Here is a 15,481-nt window from a genome sequence, read left to right as displayed (position 1 = left end):
ATAAATTCCAATCAGTTTGTTACGCTCGATAGAACCTTATACGTGATGTTGAGGAGGCTTATCCCACTGTAGTTGGCGCAGATTGTGGGGTCTTCCTTTTTTTGGATTGGGCAGAGCACACTTAAATTCCAATCGTTGGCCATATTCTATAAAGAATCTGATGAATGCTAATTATCAGTTGTTCTCCGCTGTGTTTGAATAGCTGAACCGGCAGTCCGTGGAGGAAAGTTTTCTGATTGCCATTCAGTTGGGAGTGCCCAGAAATAATTCTTTTACACATGGGTCAAGCAGCTCACRACTTCCGGTCTTAGATCATATATATATATTTACCTCCTTGATCTATTAGACCTTCTCTCGGACTACAAAATTCGATTTACGCTAATGCCTGATATCCATAATAAAACAACAATAATTTACACATTTGTTTTTGTTTATCTCATACAAACTTATTGAATTCATATAATAAATAATTACATAAGATTTAATTTATTTTTTTACAAAATGATAACAAATAAGATTCAATAAATAAACTTCAGTTGAAAGAAAATGTCGTAATATAATAGTACAGTTATCGCATATCATAGAGCAGTATGTAGAAGTAGCAGTAGTGGTATGTAGTAGTAGTATCAATACTTACGAGTATATACAAATTATGTGGTAAARTTACATATACATATACAAGCATTCCACTCAACGACAATTCTTCATTTCTCCAGACAAATCYGTAAGTGACAGACAATTTCCACACAGATGGAAATATTGTAGAAGCGCGCTAATTTGACTAACAATTTTTAAATTATATATAATTTAGTGTTTGTTTAACTCATTTTTCGCACRTATTTTTTGTTCACAGGGCAATGAGTTAAATTAAAAATTTACTTAAACAGTAAAAATGATGAGTAGATCTCAGAAGATTRTAGTTTTTGGTGGCATTAATGTTGTTGTCCTTGCTTTGAATGATTTACAGTAAATACATTGATGTGGCCCACCAGAAACCATTGCAAAATCCCGTCACCATTAACCGAAATTCTCGAAATGATGTATAAAGTATGGGAGCTTTCGCGTTTTGTTCACTTCGTCACAAGCAGACATTATGCTCTTCGTGAGCGGTCGCGGTCCGCATGAAAAAACGCCAATTTTCGAAACCTGTTGTCGGGAAAATAATGTGATTAAGTTCTAAKGTAAAGAATGCTTTTTTCTGGAAGAAGAAAGTTTGGTTAAGTTAACCAGAACTTAACTGACAGATGAGAAAACAACCCTTGAAACATACACCATTATTAAAGTTTTCTTTAACTAACCATACATAACACATAAGGTGCTTCATACTTTATAAGAACTTTCCCAATAAATGATCTTGATTAACCAGTTTATCGACTATTTACTTACATAKGAATGTTTCTTCTGTACGAATTTTAAAAAGCTTGACATATCAGGTCGTCCAAAATGATTCACCGCCTTTARGCCCGTAAATATTGAGGTCTTCGATAGGCGCTGGAAGTGATTCTCACAAATGTACTGCAAGAGAAGGAGGCAATTATTGTAACCAATTGCTTAAATTTTGCATAAGATTCTGCAACTCACCAACATRGTGGTCCTCAGATCGAATTTGTGGAAAAATTGCGTAATGAAAATATGTATTTCTAACACATTTGTGACATCCTTCTTCTCCACATCGCGGAGTACATCGATGAACCATTCGAAATGCTTGTGMGAGGGACAAATCCAAAGGAAATATACCTTCTTGCATGCCACACCTGAGTACCGGTTCGTGCTTGTACCGAACACCAAATCGTTAAGCATTGAGGCATAGGGTGTTACACCTATGCCACCACCCACCATTACCGCTACCTCGAACTTATACCAGTCCTGATTGCCACCGCCGAACGGACCTTCAATGCGTATTTTAGGTTGATCTTCTGGATTGTAATTACAAGGGTCAAAGTAATTGCGCAGTTTCCACGTCCATGGACCTTGTGCTTTAATGTGACAACTGAGGAAATTCTCATGCGGCGCTGAGGTTAACGTGAAGCTGTGCATTTCATGTGGTCGAAAAGCAGTACACGACAAACGMACCCACTGTCCGGACAGATATTTTAGATTAGGTGGTCGATAGAACTTGATTTTGATAACATCGGAAGGTAGCAGATCCGTTTCGATAACATCCAGTGCCATGTATTTGGTGCGCAGTGAAACGATTTTATCGAGCGTGTAAATAATGCCTGGACCTAAGAAGAACATCCAAAAACGTGGTGGTCCAGTGATACGCGCCAAACCGTGTATCAGGGACAATAAATAAAGACCCACGTAAAGTTGATGTGTATTCCAGAAGAACTTGTAGGCCTTTTTGCGTACCGTCGGGTGCGCAAAAACGAAGATTATGCACATGACAATGAAGAGCAGTATGCCAGTAGTGCCTTGGGAAGGAAGTATTCAAATTTATTTTTGAAAAATGTTGAGAAGAATTTATAAAACTTACCGGTAACCGTCTGGAAAAGCCAAAATGTAATATCCGGYTTATAGTCGGAGGCAAAGTGCACTTCCCGTGTAAGACACCGTAAATTCTCGTGAGATTGCGTAGAGACATGGTAGAAATTAACGATATGACCGATGGTATGCAGCACMGAGAAGAAGAGCGCGGTACAAGCAGCGATTTTGTGAAATTGTATGTGTGCATCAAGTGGAATATACTGTTGTATGGGGAACTCCTTCAGTTTGGTGATGAGGTTTCTGAAATTAAAATTATGTTGTATGGTAATACAATACTTGAAAAAGATACTTCCGCTACTGAGGCCATACCTGGACATTGTGAGTAGTAGTAACGAGTAGCAGAAGGACAGCGAAGCTGCTGAGCCACGTGTTATGGCAATGCCGACACCCATAATGTGTCGCAGATCCGTATGCTCGGCCATGAATGAGTAGTCTGTAATTATTTGCAAGAATTAAACAAGACTTAAACTAAACTACCATTGTTCACTCACGTATGAAGCGCTCTACAAACAGCACGATCGTGATGACGTAAAAGAGAAACAAATAAAAAATGTTCTGACGGTTCTCTTCTAAGAACGTTATGTAGCTGTCCCATTTCTCTTGCATCCAATGTCGTGGCTTTTCCTGCATTGGCTCGATATTGAAGGAAGTCATACGCGCCACATTAGTTGAAGTGTCGAGGAAGTTCTGTTTAGCACCTTTGCAATCCAAACCGATAGCCACAAAGTCACCCTTATATTCTTTCATCATTAATTTGAAGTCCTGATAGGTTAAATGATTTTTATGTTCCAGTCCAACATCTTGGAACATGCCATCAATCAACTCGGTCACCTGATCATCCCCTAAACTGGTGGTGCGCGCCATCTCCACTAGCGAGCGCATCATTTCACTCAATTCACCTTTATCGATGACACCRTTCCGATCATTGTCGCACATATCGAAGATAATACGCAGCTTATCGTCCGTCTTGCCACGCGAGAAGAGCACCACAGTCTCAAGAAACTCCTGAAAGCTTATGCGTCCATCTTGATCTTTATCGACAATATTGAACATTTTACGCACAAACATATCATTAGGTTTCATTCCTAATGCCGCCGCAAACTCCGCTTTTGAGAGACTRGTACGCATAACTGTCATTACTTCGCCATCGGTRGAGGCGTCGGAACGACGTCGGCGCTCTCCAGGCCGTAAGCCAAATGTTAGCGCATATGCTTCACGGAAGAAATACTCCAGACGCTTCTGTCGTCTCTCACGAGTTTCAGCACGCGCCAACATAATCTCACGATTCACTTCCACCAGCGTCATTTCTTTTTTATGCAAAAAGAGAAAATCTTCCAGCTTCTTAACGAACTTACGCCGCGCGCCATAAGATTCTAACTCTAGTACCAAATCATGATCGTTCGGCACACGTAGCAATATGTATGGCTTCTTCTTAATATGATTCGTCGATGATTCCTCCACTGTGATTACCTCCACATTTTTCAAATTAAAACTACGCAATTTCTCACCCTTCCTATCCACTGTGTAAATAGCAGCCTCCGGACCAAACTTTACCGTCACCAAACGTTTGTGATTCGCATGCAGCCATTCACGCGCCAACATCTTGTCCACCGAACCCTTATTTTGTGYCGAACGCAAGGCTTCTTGGCGTATTTTCAACTTTCGTCTTTTGCTATTTTGCAATTTAACCACACAGTATCCAGCGCCTGCGCACAGTATCGGYACAAATCCGAGAAAAACACAAGCATAAATGAACATTAACTCAGAACCAGAAAAGTAATCGTATCCTTCGAGGTATTGACAGGGCTCCAGCTCGGAGGCGTTCAGTTGCATGGGCTGTGGGCAAGGGTCACCTTCGTGCCACATAAACACATCGCGTTGTATATCGGAGTCGTTAATATCTGTGCTGTTGACAATAATGTCCCACATGGTTATCTGTCGTAATTCTTCGATTTCTTCGCGCGTAAAAATACCACTCCGYTCATTTTCAAACCAAAAACGATCGGCGTCACGCAAACGCTCGAATTGTTCCTTTATTACGACTGTGAAGAACTCGCCAGGTTGACCGTATGATTCCAACATACCACCAACGTAGACATCCACATTGTCCAGACGATCATCGTAGGCTGTAATCAGCATTCTGAAATTAATTAAATGAAAAGCTTTTCAGACTCGGGTTAAACAAAAATATATACAAATAAAAATGTTGATATGTCATTCTGGAGAGAAATATTCGAAATTTACACAAATAATCCACAAATGAAGAATTGGCTGGTAAAATGAGTTCATGGCTTTCTATCGAAGTTGGAATGGAGAGCATTCTGGTGAAGTTTTTGGCAGTGCTGTGCCGAGAGATACGCTGTCTTACTCTATACCAACGGATTCAGAATGCGAGAGAACCTCGGTAGGGCTTTGAACATAATRATAACCGTCCTCCAGTTTATATCATAGAGATAGTGACCAGTCTACAAAGGTGTGAAGTTTACTTACCTTAATAATTCGGGATTTTTCTCAAACAACTCYGGATTGATTTCCTTCCAATCATTACGACGCTGCAGCCCAAAAGCCTCACGYGCTGTATTGTAATCAGGCAAACCATTATCACGACCACGCATAATATTCAAAGCACCCAAATCACGTCTAGTGAATTCCATCGGTCCGAAAAGTTTATCACGGACGTCTGTACACAATACGGGGTCTTCACGTTCTGCAATCTGTGAAGACATACCCAGTAGCACCTCCTCGACTGTGGTGTCCGTGAAGAAATCCTGCGGATTAAAAGTCAAAAGATTAAATAATTTAAAATAGTTTGCAGAGAACTCACGCTTGAGTCCCACCAAGTAGAGCACAATCGTATCGCAGGATAACCCATAGGTGTCTTTTTGTAATTACACTTGGCGTCGCGACGATAGATGCCAGGTGGTATCATTGTATGACCGAAGCGAAATGCTGCCGCCTGAAAGATGTGTCCAACRCCGGGATGAATTTCCTGTTTGTATCCATCGTATGGTTTTACTTCGGAACCCAAAAAGGCTGGCAGATACTCATACATAATAACGTTTTGTAAACTAGCGATAACCATGTGACGCGCACGTTGAAAGATATCTTCATCACTCCAGTCGGAATGAGCGCGCTTGATGCGTTGCGCGAGAGTATTATGCCAACGCAAAAAGAGTATGGCGAAAGAAAGCACAGCGGGATTTTGATTYGTACGCGGGTCACCAAGCACTGGCGCAAAATAGATTAAAATTAATTTACAAACAAAAATTATGTCAAAAAACTAACTTACAAAATAGACGCTCTGGGCTAAGCATCTTCATCACATTCGGCGCTGGGTTATTGAAGAGCGGTACTCGCATTGTATTTTTAATGGGCATTTTTCCGCCCTTCTCCGTGAGCAATGTGCCGTTGTGAAACGACCGCATTGCGTTAAGCCACGCCTCTGAGGTACTGTAAATGAAACTGCCATCAATCCAAGCAGTCATTTGATTTATCTGCGGAATGTWAACAAGTTTTGGATGGGATAGTGTAAAAATAAGTTAGATTTCGAATAATGATTACCTGTTCACGCGGTGCATTCGGACTCTGCCCAGTATCGCGATCRTATGCAGCACGATGGAATGGTATATAACGATCTCCACGACACTCACGATCGTACATTGCATCGCATTTTTCAATCTCAATGCGATGCATCTCGATAGGGCAGCCCGACTCTGAAGCCATCACTATTTCATTCGCTACTACTTGCCCGAAGAAGGCCAAGAATGCGGTGCGATTGTGCTTGGATGCCAAGCCATCKCGGCCGCCCATGAATAAACGACTCAGTCGACGAGTTGACGGACGATTTGAGCCAGCCATGGCGTAAACTCCGTCCGAATATGACGGCGGTGCCTTTCGCACCAAGTGACTATCTGAAATATCAAAGAGGAAGAGKAAGATTAAATAGCCGAAATAGAGCGATTAGTTGTACGAGAATATACRGCAATGGAGCAGAGCAGCAGAGTATGTGAGATCATGGGTCTAAATCCGTCTTGGTAAAACCCAATTATGCGTATCCAAATGATAAATTCAGTAACCGGATCATTAATGTACGTAAGCTTAGAGAATTATGAATAGTTTACCTCATGCTAGACGAATCRACGAAAAAGACTATTTACATAGAAGACTAATAATCAAACTTCGCCTTTAGTCTGGAATATGTGGGACTGTCAAGAAAAAAGTGAAGACCTTCCACCATTTAACAGAGCTACAGTGTTCTCTCAGCTTGCATGAGGACTACCTGCCCATGAGTAAGGCGCGCCAATCCACAACGAGCCAGACACTAAGTTTTGCAGCTTTATGGTCTCTGCGATTGCACAGTACCTAAACCATATATAATAAATACGTTTTATGAGAAAAATGCTCGCTCARAGCTAGGTTCCTAACGCGTTCTGGTTGTACGACGAAGAAGATCACAATATATTTATGTATATTACTAACCATATTTCGTTGTTTGGCTTTTTCAAAGAAGTTGTAGAAGTAAAAATGCTGCTGACAAAGACATCTGCTTGCGAAAAGTCACAATGGCAAAGTGCAAAACTAGAGCTGATAGAGGGTGATAGAGGATAGAGGGGTGATAGAGGGTCGACATATTTACCATTATGGTAAATGGTAAAGAAGCAGAAAACAAATTGAACTTGAAAGTGGTACAACTCTAGTAAAGCTGGCGAATGCGAACTTGGTACAAGGGTACTCTGCTGTATAAAATGAATTTWATTTTATTTTTAATACAAACTGAGCTCAACATTACCCACTTTTGCGCATCTTGAAGTTGACACGTCTGAAATCCCTTGGCTTGCAGCATTATCTTTAGATATCAACCTGGCTCCTGATTAGCGTGAAATAATTAATTAATTAGGGTTGTTGTTGTTGTTGTAACGGCAGAATTCTGCCGAGTTGACAGTCCTTGGCCGGATAAAAATCCGGGTCCGTTCCGATTTTCGTAGACCCGACTGTCGTGGTTAATTAGGGTATTATCGMCTGCTTCGCTTTCATTTGGTCTAAGCAAATGACATAAAAATAATATTCTACATATTGGGATTTGTTTTCAGTAGCATTTTCGTCTTTTTATGGCAAAMATTTTTCAGAGATCCCTGCCCTACAATATACTTAATGAAAGTTGAATGAGCCTCATTTCAAACATGAGGGACTTATTGGCRCTATGTTACTATTAGCGGCATAAAAATAGTAACTCAAAATGTGGAATAAATTAATGATAATTTATTTATATTATATTAACTACAGTGAAGTGAATAAAAGCGGCAAATTCAATTGGGCCCTTCAAAGGCAAACACATTAAAGATATTTAAAAATCCATTAGACACCGACATATTTTCTAAAACAACAGTATAAATTGTAGTAAGATACATTCCGCTCACGATCAGCGGTCGATCACTACACACGAGCCACGTTGCACACGAATATGCAAATGTGTTTATGTGCGTGGGAGTGTGTGTGTGTGCGTGTACACCATGACGATATCACCGTAGGGTGCATCGATCAGCTGTGCGCAGTTTAGAGAAGGCTTTGCTGTGCACAAATGTTATAAAAATAGCTATGAATAACAAGTGCAATCTTTTCGCTAGAAAGGGAAACCGGGTCAACGTCACGAGCAGCTTTTGCTTTTGAGATATTTCGTAATAGTTGCTGAATTGCAAATTCAAAACGTGTCTCGTCTACCAGTTGTTTACKTACTTACATACAAGCAGACATGCCCATTCATAGGCTCATAAATATTTATCTTCTTGACTGTGTTTGCGATTGTACTCACCAACTGATCCCCAGTCTGGATGCGCTAAATTATTGTACCAGCCATCGTAGCGCTGCTTCTCTGTTAAACTGTACATTTTATCTGTAAAAAAAGATAAAATTGGAACAAATATTAATATCATCTTGTTATATGTGCATATAGAAATTATTYACAAGTATATTAACACATTATCTTTAGATTTACTGCTGAATTCAACTAAGACTATTGACACTTTTCATTTGTCGTGTTTTATCTAAACAATATGTGAAGTTTACCATATAAGAATTTAGGTGAATTCATTCTTAAAGCAAAAGAAGGCTTATATCTTCCGGAAACTTTCAACGAATAGAGTATATTTTAATATAAGTTTAAACATAAAAACTTAGAAAACACATTACTGACTTTAGGCGGATGTTCTCACTGGCCAGCCAGGAAAGTTTTGGAAAATCTTAAATTTTTGTCAGGAAAAACCTTGCAAAGTAAGAAGTAGCTCAAAGTCGGCTTAAAGTCTGTAGCARATTTCGTTTGTCAGATTGGATCGATGAGGACTTCAGCAATAAGAGAAGAACCTAGTACGTACCTAGTAAGAACAATGTAAAAAATATAATGTTATATGTGGTAGTTTTTTCCATAGTAACAATGGATGGCCTAACTAGAATGTGAAGTTTACTATCAAAATCTCTCTTGTAATGCAGAGATTAGAGAGTCGAAAGATATATCTATCAGCCTATCACTACGATCATTTTTCAGWGCTATTCAACAACTAAAATATCAACAGGACACTGAGAGGGCGCTTCCCTCAATATCTAAAGCAGCCCTTTCTACGTTGTCGCATTTTATCAGAATAAGTGCTCTCCATTTTACGTTTTTACCCTGTTTGATTCAGTGAGTACCAGATTTGTAACGAATCGTGTTATCTCTATATTATTGAAGGGGATACCGTTTCATAACAGAAAAGGAATACACTCACATCAAAAATTTTCGAAAGATGAACATAATCAAATAAAGCAGTTCTACAAAATATTTTTTGTTACCCAGAGTATCTTAAAATATTCTGATGTTTTTAAGTGTCTATATTAAAAACCAAACATTGAGATATCTAGACATATAGTCTACAAAATGCCCCGTTTTATTATTTTAATGTTTCAAAAGTATTTCGCATACCCTTTCTAATGCGCTCTTACTCTTCCTCTGTCWTTCAAAAAGTCGATTTTATTTGCTTAAATCTTTTTAAAAATAATCTAAGGATATGTCAACAAAGTTATAAATGGGAATTCGAAATATTTTCGAAGCTAGAAGAAAAATAGTGACCGAGCTTCTAGCATATATATGAGCGATTAGGCAGAAAGCGAAAGMTTTGATGCGCGATTTCTCGGTTTTCCATTTTTACGATTTTTCTTAATTGGCGGGCGGGATAGAAACAAACTGAAGGTCCAATTATTTATTATCTTTGGCAATAAATTATCTTCTATTTAAACTAAAAAAGCTAAGAAAAGTCAAATTTGAACATATTTTTAAACAACATAAAGTCAAATTTTTTTGGTCAAAAACCACTTTTTTTGTAATTTTAAAAAAACTTCTAAAATTTTACACTTTTTTGGAATTTTTTTTAGTTTAAGTAACTATTAAAAATATGAATACCTTTGAATTTTTTGTTTCCGATAGAAATTGCGACCTGCATCCTGCCCGCCGTCCGACAAATGCTTATGCGAGATGCATCGGGCAATTGCTTCCCAAAGGCAGAATATATCCAAAAAATTGCTTCCCAAAGATGTCGTATCCAAAAAATTTGAGCATGATGTTTATAGGCCCTATAATTTCGCTTTAATCAATTATTTCTTTCCCTCCCAAAAAAACTATAAAAAATAGTAATACCCGTACGAGGCATTAATTTTTTCTAGACCTTACTGGATGGCTCCTTCGGTTGTTTCACAATGACACCCCACCTATAAGACAATATTTTTGCTAGTCTTATCTGTAGATAAGAGTTTTCTTTAGAGTTTTTCGAAATAAGACAATCAWCGCTTTGACTCCTGGTTAGAAAATTATCGGTCTTGGAAATTCTATACCTCTAAATAAAATCACAAACTCAATATACAAACATGCACTTCACTGTGTTTTTTTTTTTTTTTTCACTATCTACCATATAATAAAAAATAAGCAAAACTTTTTACTATTAAAATGAACGTGCAACAAAATACAAATTCAATTAACACCTCTACTCTCGGCAACTCATGTTTATGGATATAAGCAATTATTTGGTAAGGGCATATGTTATTGTCTGAAAACAAATGTTTTCCAAAATGTAATTAAATGACAATGCATTCGGAACTGCAAATAATTAATTMCTCAGAAGTGCGAGCGCTCTGCTGGCATTGGCAAGCGTTTTTCATGTAACTAAGTATGTGGAAGCGTTCGTGCCTGGCGCTCGTGCATGAAAATCGTATTTGGTCACAATTTAGCAAAAACTAATAAGTTGACGAACATAAATTATGTCGATGCGTTTTGCTTTGAATTTTTAACTTTTTCCATTAGATCGTTAATTGCTGTCACTAATGATTCGGCTTCTGTGTTAATGGCGGCATACTAGCGTATACACACACATACTTGAAATATGTCCAATGCCACGTTTAGTTATTCCACAATTAAAATTKACTACTATTGGTTCCCAATTAATTCCTTTTWCATACCCTGAACATGGTATATTGAGTTTKCCCCGAAGTTTGGAACACCCAGAAGGAAACTTCYGAGCCCCTTATGAAATACGTATGTAAAAGTTTAAATGATCAGCACGAAGAGTTGAATCGATTTCTGTCTGTAAATACACGAACCAATCACTCAGTTTTTGAGATATCGATTTCATCCGTACTTTTCTCCRCAAGAAGCTACTCATTGGCTTCYATACAAATTGATAGATCATAATAAARCGCTTGCTTTGAAAATTTTTRTTTGACGTGATATCTTCMGGAAATTTGGCTTGAGTTAGGCTTGGGGATCGGATAACTATAGCATATCACTGTCATACAAGCTGTCCGATCGGAATCAAGTTTTTGTAAGGAATATTTTGTATTGTGAAGGGTATTATAGCTTCGGAACAACTTAGGTTAACGTTTCTTGACTTCGTATTATTTATTCTGAACTGGCTAGCACTTTAAATAATTACGCAACGAAGGTAATTCATGCGTTTGTTTTCGAAATTAAATAACTGGTAGTAAGAATTTGAGTTTTTCATGTCGGAAAATACTTTTAATAACTGCATTGCTTCGGTGTCTATAGTTTGATTGCTTCCAACTTATTACAGGGTGCACCAGTATATACGACTTTCATATTTACTAACCGATTGAATTCGTTAGATAAGTTTTGTTTTGTTTTTGCTTGTTACAATTCTAAACTCGAGAAATTGCATACAAAAATAACGAATGATCCGAAAAAATTACTACGCAGAAAATGAAGTAAAAGGTAAAATGTGCGTATTTTGGTAAGGAAATAATCATTCGAAATCAGTTTACCACGTACGTGTATTTCGACGTATCAACAAGTCATTTCACAACACCAATCAAACTATTCGGCTTMCGAAGGAATAGCATTGACTGGGCATTAGCAATACTCGGACAAGTTAAACAATCTCATTGAAATGTTCGCTAAACCACTAGGTGCTYGCATTCTCGCAAATGGTAAATTATCCTTTTGAGGTTTTTGGGAAATGTGGTGGGTAACTGGATAAGCAATAAGGAGGAGGATCCACATTTTCCATGCAACCGATCCACAGAACGCTTCCTGATCAGCTTCGCAGGTATGATAACCTTTGGTACCGGGAACTTAAAAGGATTAGATATGTACAGCGCCCATGAGAGATAGCACTCCTCCATAAAATCAATTAAGATTGTACAACCTTCCTAAACCTTCCTGGAGCTAATTGGGTACCCCGTGACTGGAGACATAATTGTGATAAACTTCAAACACATCCACAGTTTTCCATTGTCCTGAAGGTGGGTTATCCCCCTTGTTCTCGATTCTGCTGGTGCACGACCTATTGAAAATTGCCTACGTGATCGATGTAGCTCTTTTGCTAAAAATATTCCTAAACAGCATTCATGATCTTACCAACGGGTATCTGAATGAGATAACAAAGTGAACAAATAAGTGGTATAGGCATCAGCTTTCGTCAGAGGGTTCGACCTCTGCGCACATTAAAGCAGGTGGTTTTTAAGTTAATTTAAAGTACGGCTATCAACTTTAAATATATCCCACCTTGTATAAGTATGCTGTATGTATTAAATATAAACAAAAATGCACGATTCTACTATATTGAACAATATTMTTTCGATTAATCATATCATTTGTCKACATAATTTTATAGACCTTGCTTTTAGTTATTCAACAACGTGCATACATCTGTGCATATATATACGCATGTAATAAAACAATTAATTGAAGCCAAATATGTAAAATATTCAGAGAATTTATGTAAGCTTAAAGCCTACACAGATTAAACAATTTGTCAAATGCCAGACTAATAAGTAAMAATTCTCTCCAAAACTGGTTGACATGTATTTTTGTACTTATGTACTTGTGTTCATGGAAATTAGTAAATAGGGGAGAAATCTATTTAGTTAAAAAAATTAATTTCGTGGAATATTTATGAAGCCCCGAAACAAATTCAAGAACGCAGAGAGTAGATTCAGTAAATATTTTTAAGTTTAAAAATGCACTAACCTATTCGAATGCGATATAACACAAAAGTGAATATGTGGACCTTGTATTCGTTGTTTTTACTGCTAAAGTATGCCAACTTAGCTGTTCCAAAAAAGTTGAGCAAATGCCCTATATTAGTGTTTCGTTCTACTTTGCTTAAAATAGAGATGTAAGAAACATAAGAACATTTTTCTYTAGTTTAAACTAGTTGAATTATTTATTCAAATTAGGTGAGGTTAGATGTGTGACTATAAGAATTTGTAAAGGAAAATGAAGAATGAAACCAAAAGGTTTCTAGGCTTTTAAAGTATCAGATAAAACATAGTGATTATGTGGAGGAGCTTGTAAAAGTGTCCATTAATAAAGTTCCAACGCAGCCGAATACTTCACTCGCTCAGTTATCTTGTAAAGATATTGTAGCGTTGCTTCGGATAATATTCATCGCCAAATTTCGTCAAATATGAAAGTTTTCTACACGAGGACTTGATTTTATTATGAAGTTTGTATGAAAGACTTTTGGTATAGGGGTCTGATATTGGCGGTTTCGACATATGAGTAGGTTCTAGTGAAGAAAATAATGTGTGCAAAGTTTTAGATCGACATTTTATAAACTGAGACACGGTCAAGGCTAAGTCTGCTCGACACKYGACACRCTGGTCATTTATACATATACTTTAAATGATCTTTGAAGCTTTCTTCCGGGTTTTTCAAACTTCGAAGCAAGTCAACATACCCAGTTCAGGGTTTTATAAATAATCTGAACTCTGAATCTGCAATCAGAGTTTGCAAACATAATTTTTCACCCAAAAGCACCATAAAGCTCTTACCGTACTTATTCAGAAAAATAACGGTAATTTTAATTTTTTTTTTGTTTTGTTTTCAAAAAATATTTATTCATTCGTCTACAGTAATGTTTTCGTCTTCAAAATAGTCCCAATTCGATATTTTGCGCTTATGCCAGCGCTTAATCCAGTCGTCGAAACACTTCTCCAACTCGAGTTTTGGGATAGCCTTTAGCCTTTTGATCTTGCAAAACGAAGGCCTGTAAGTTTCTCTTTATTTTTGGACATATGGAAAAGTCGCGCGGAGCCATTTCTGGCGATCAAAGATGCGGGGCATCGTTACAGTATTATTATTGGTCAAAACTTCACAAAAAAAAAAAAAAAAAAAAAAAAAAAAAAAAAAAAAAAAAAAAAAAACGAAACACGGCAATAAATACAGCTGAATATTCCATTCCACAGCCTTTCGGGTGTAAAAATTATCAAAAGTAGTATTTGTAAATGGTATATACATCACTATTTATTTTTTTATTTTTATTAAACATAATGTTTAGTGAGAAAGCTGAGGGATTGATATTGTCTGAACATTCACAACTCCCTATGTGACAATTTTGATCGTTAGCCGTTAAGGGTATTGCTGATAACAAATGGCTTAACTCTTCAACAAAGCCTGACGATGGATTCTTTCATTCATGACCAACTCTAATCGGTTCCCAACTCTACTACTATGATATTTMGAGAATGTGAAGATATGAAAAATACATTAAAGAAGTGATCAATTTCGTTTYATTGTATTTGTCTTGTTTTAGAAAAGATCTTCAAACCTCTGCCTATTGTCCTAAAAATATTAAAATAATTGAGGTACTAGTTGTCTTAAATAAATTTTTGTTTAATTTATTAACTATATAAAGACGTACTTCATACCGTAAGATAATAAGTTCTAATATTTTGGGAAATTAAAAAAAGTAAAACATTCGAAGATATAATGACATAAATATATCTCCTACTTTGACAGCACTCGTAGAGCGATAATAAAAATAATTACGCATATGTCGGTCATATAGTATATATGAATAATTATGCGCTTGTTATRACTTTAATAAGAATTTCGAGAGCATATATGTCCAGTGAAGTGCCTAGATATCGATCGGCACGAATGTAAATTCATTTTCGATTGGATTTTGTACAACTCAAGGGACTCGAAAATTCAATCAGCCAGTCCAATGTGGCCATCAAACAGCAAGTTGTTCGAATTCAAGTGGGTAAGCGTAGACAACACGGGCGTATTATAAGAATGCGCAGCAACAACAGTAGCGAGTTTAATTGAAAAAGGCAAATGAAATCAAAATTTGCTTAATTTATGCTGTTTGAAAATAGAGAAGCCGTTTTCGTAATTACACTCATTGCTGTTGGTGCCGCTGTTGTCATCTTTGTTATTATTGTTGCTTTGAACGATGACGGCGACAGCAACAATTTGTTAGCGGGCCTTATCGCGTTTTAATTAATCGCATAAATAGATTTCAAACACACAGGTGAAACTCATATACATATATGTGTATTCGTWTGTATGTATGTATGTGCACGTGCTTGCTATTTATGTAGAGTAATGGGTGATCCAAATATTTTACAAATACATAATATATAATATTATGTACATACGTACATTTTCTATCCTTATTTAAATATCTTAGTGTATTTAATTTATGCTACTTGCTTGCTCGATTCGCTGAAC

General features: G+C 37.1%; 1 protein-coding gene across 5 annotated transcripts in view; it reads right to left on the bottom strand.

Annotated features, from left to right (window-relative positions):
- Positions 1–470: 470 nt before the first annotated feature.
- Positions 471–15,481, bottom strand: part of LOC108967351 (dual oxidase) — a 49,890-nt gene continuing 34,879 nt past the window's right edge. For all 5 annotated transcript variants that reach the window (XM_018930697.1, XM_018930696.1, XM_018930700.1 and 2 more), the window contains 11 exons: positions 8,297–8,377; positions 6,049–6,398; positions 5,777–5,981; positions 5,312–5,715; positions 4,978–5,255; positions 2,979–4,627; positions 2,797–2,920; positions 2,477–2,727; positions 1,582–2,414; positions 1,387–1,515; positions 471–1,146 (listed from right to left, as the gene is read on the bottom strand). In XM_018930697.1, the coding sequence (XP_018786242.1) occupies positions 1,018–1,146; positions 1,387–1,515; positions 1,582–2,414; positions 2,477–2,727; positions 2,797–2,920; positions 2,979–4,627; positions 4,978–5,255; positions 5,312–5,715; positions 5,777–5,981; positions 6,049–6,398; positions 8,297–8,377 (4,433 nt within the window). In that variant the 3' untranslated portion in view covers positions 471–1,017. The remainder of the gene's footprint in view (positions 1,147–1,386; positions 1,516–1,581; positions 2,415–2,476; positions 2,728–2,796; positions 2,921–2,978; positions 4,628–4,977; positions 5,256–5,311; positions 5,716–5,776; positions 5,982–6,048; positions 6,399–8,296; positions 8,378–15,481) is intronic.

Source organism: Bactrocera latifrons, unplaced genomic scaffold, assembly GCF_001853355.1.
Source record: "Bactrocera latifrons isolate USDA-ARS-PBARC rearing strain unplaced genomic scaffold, ASM185335v1 scaffold_183, whole genome shotgun sequence".
Classification (NCBI taxonomy): Eukaryota; Metazoa; Arthropoda; class Insecta; order Diptera; family Tephritidae; genus Bactrocera; species Bactrocera latifrons.
The sequence above is the reverse complement of the archived record's forward strand: the minus strand, read 5'-3'. Positions and strand labels throughout refer to the sequence as shown.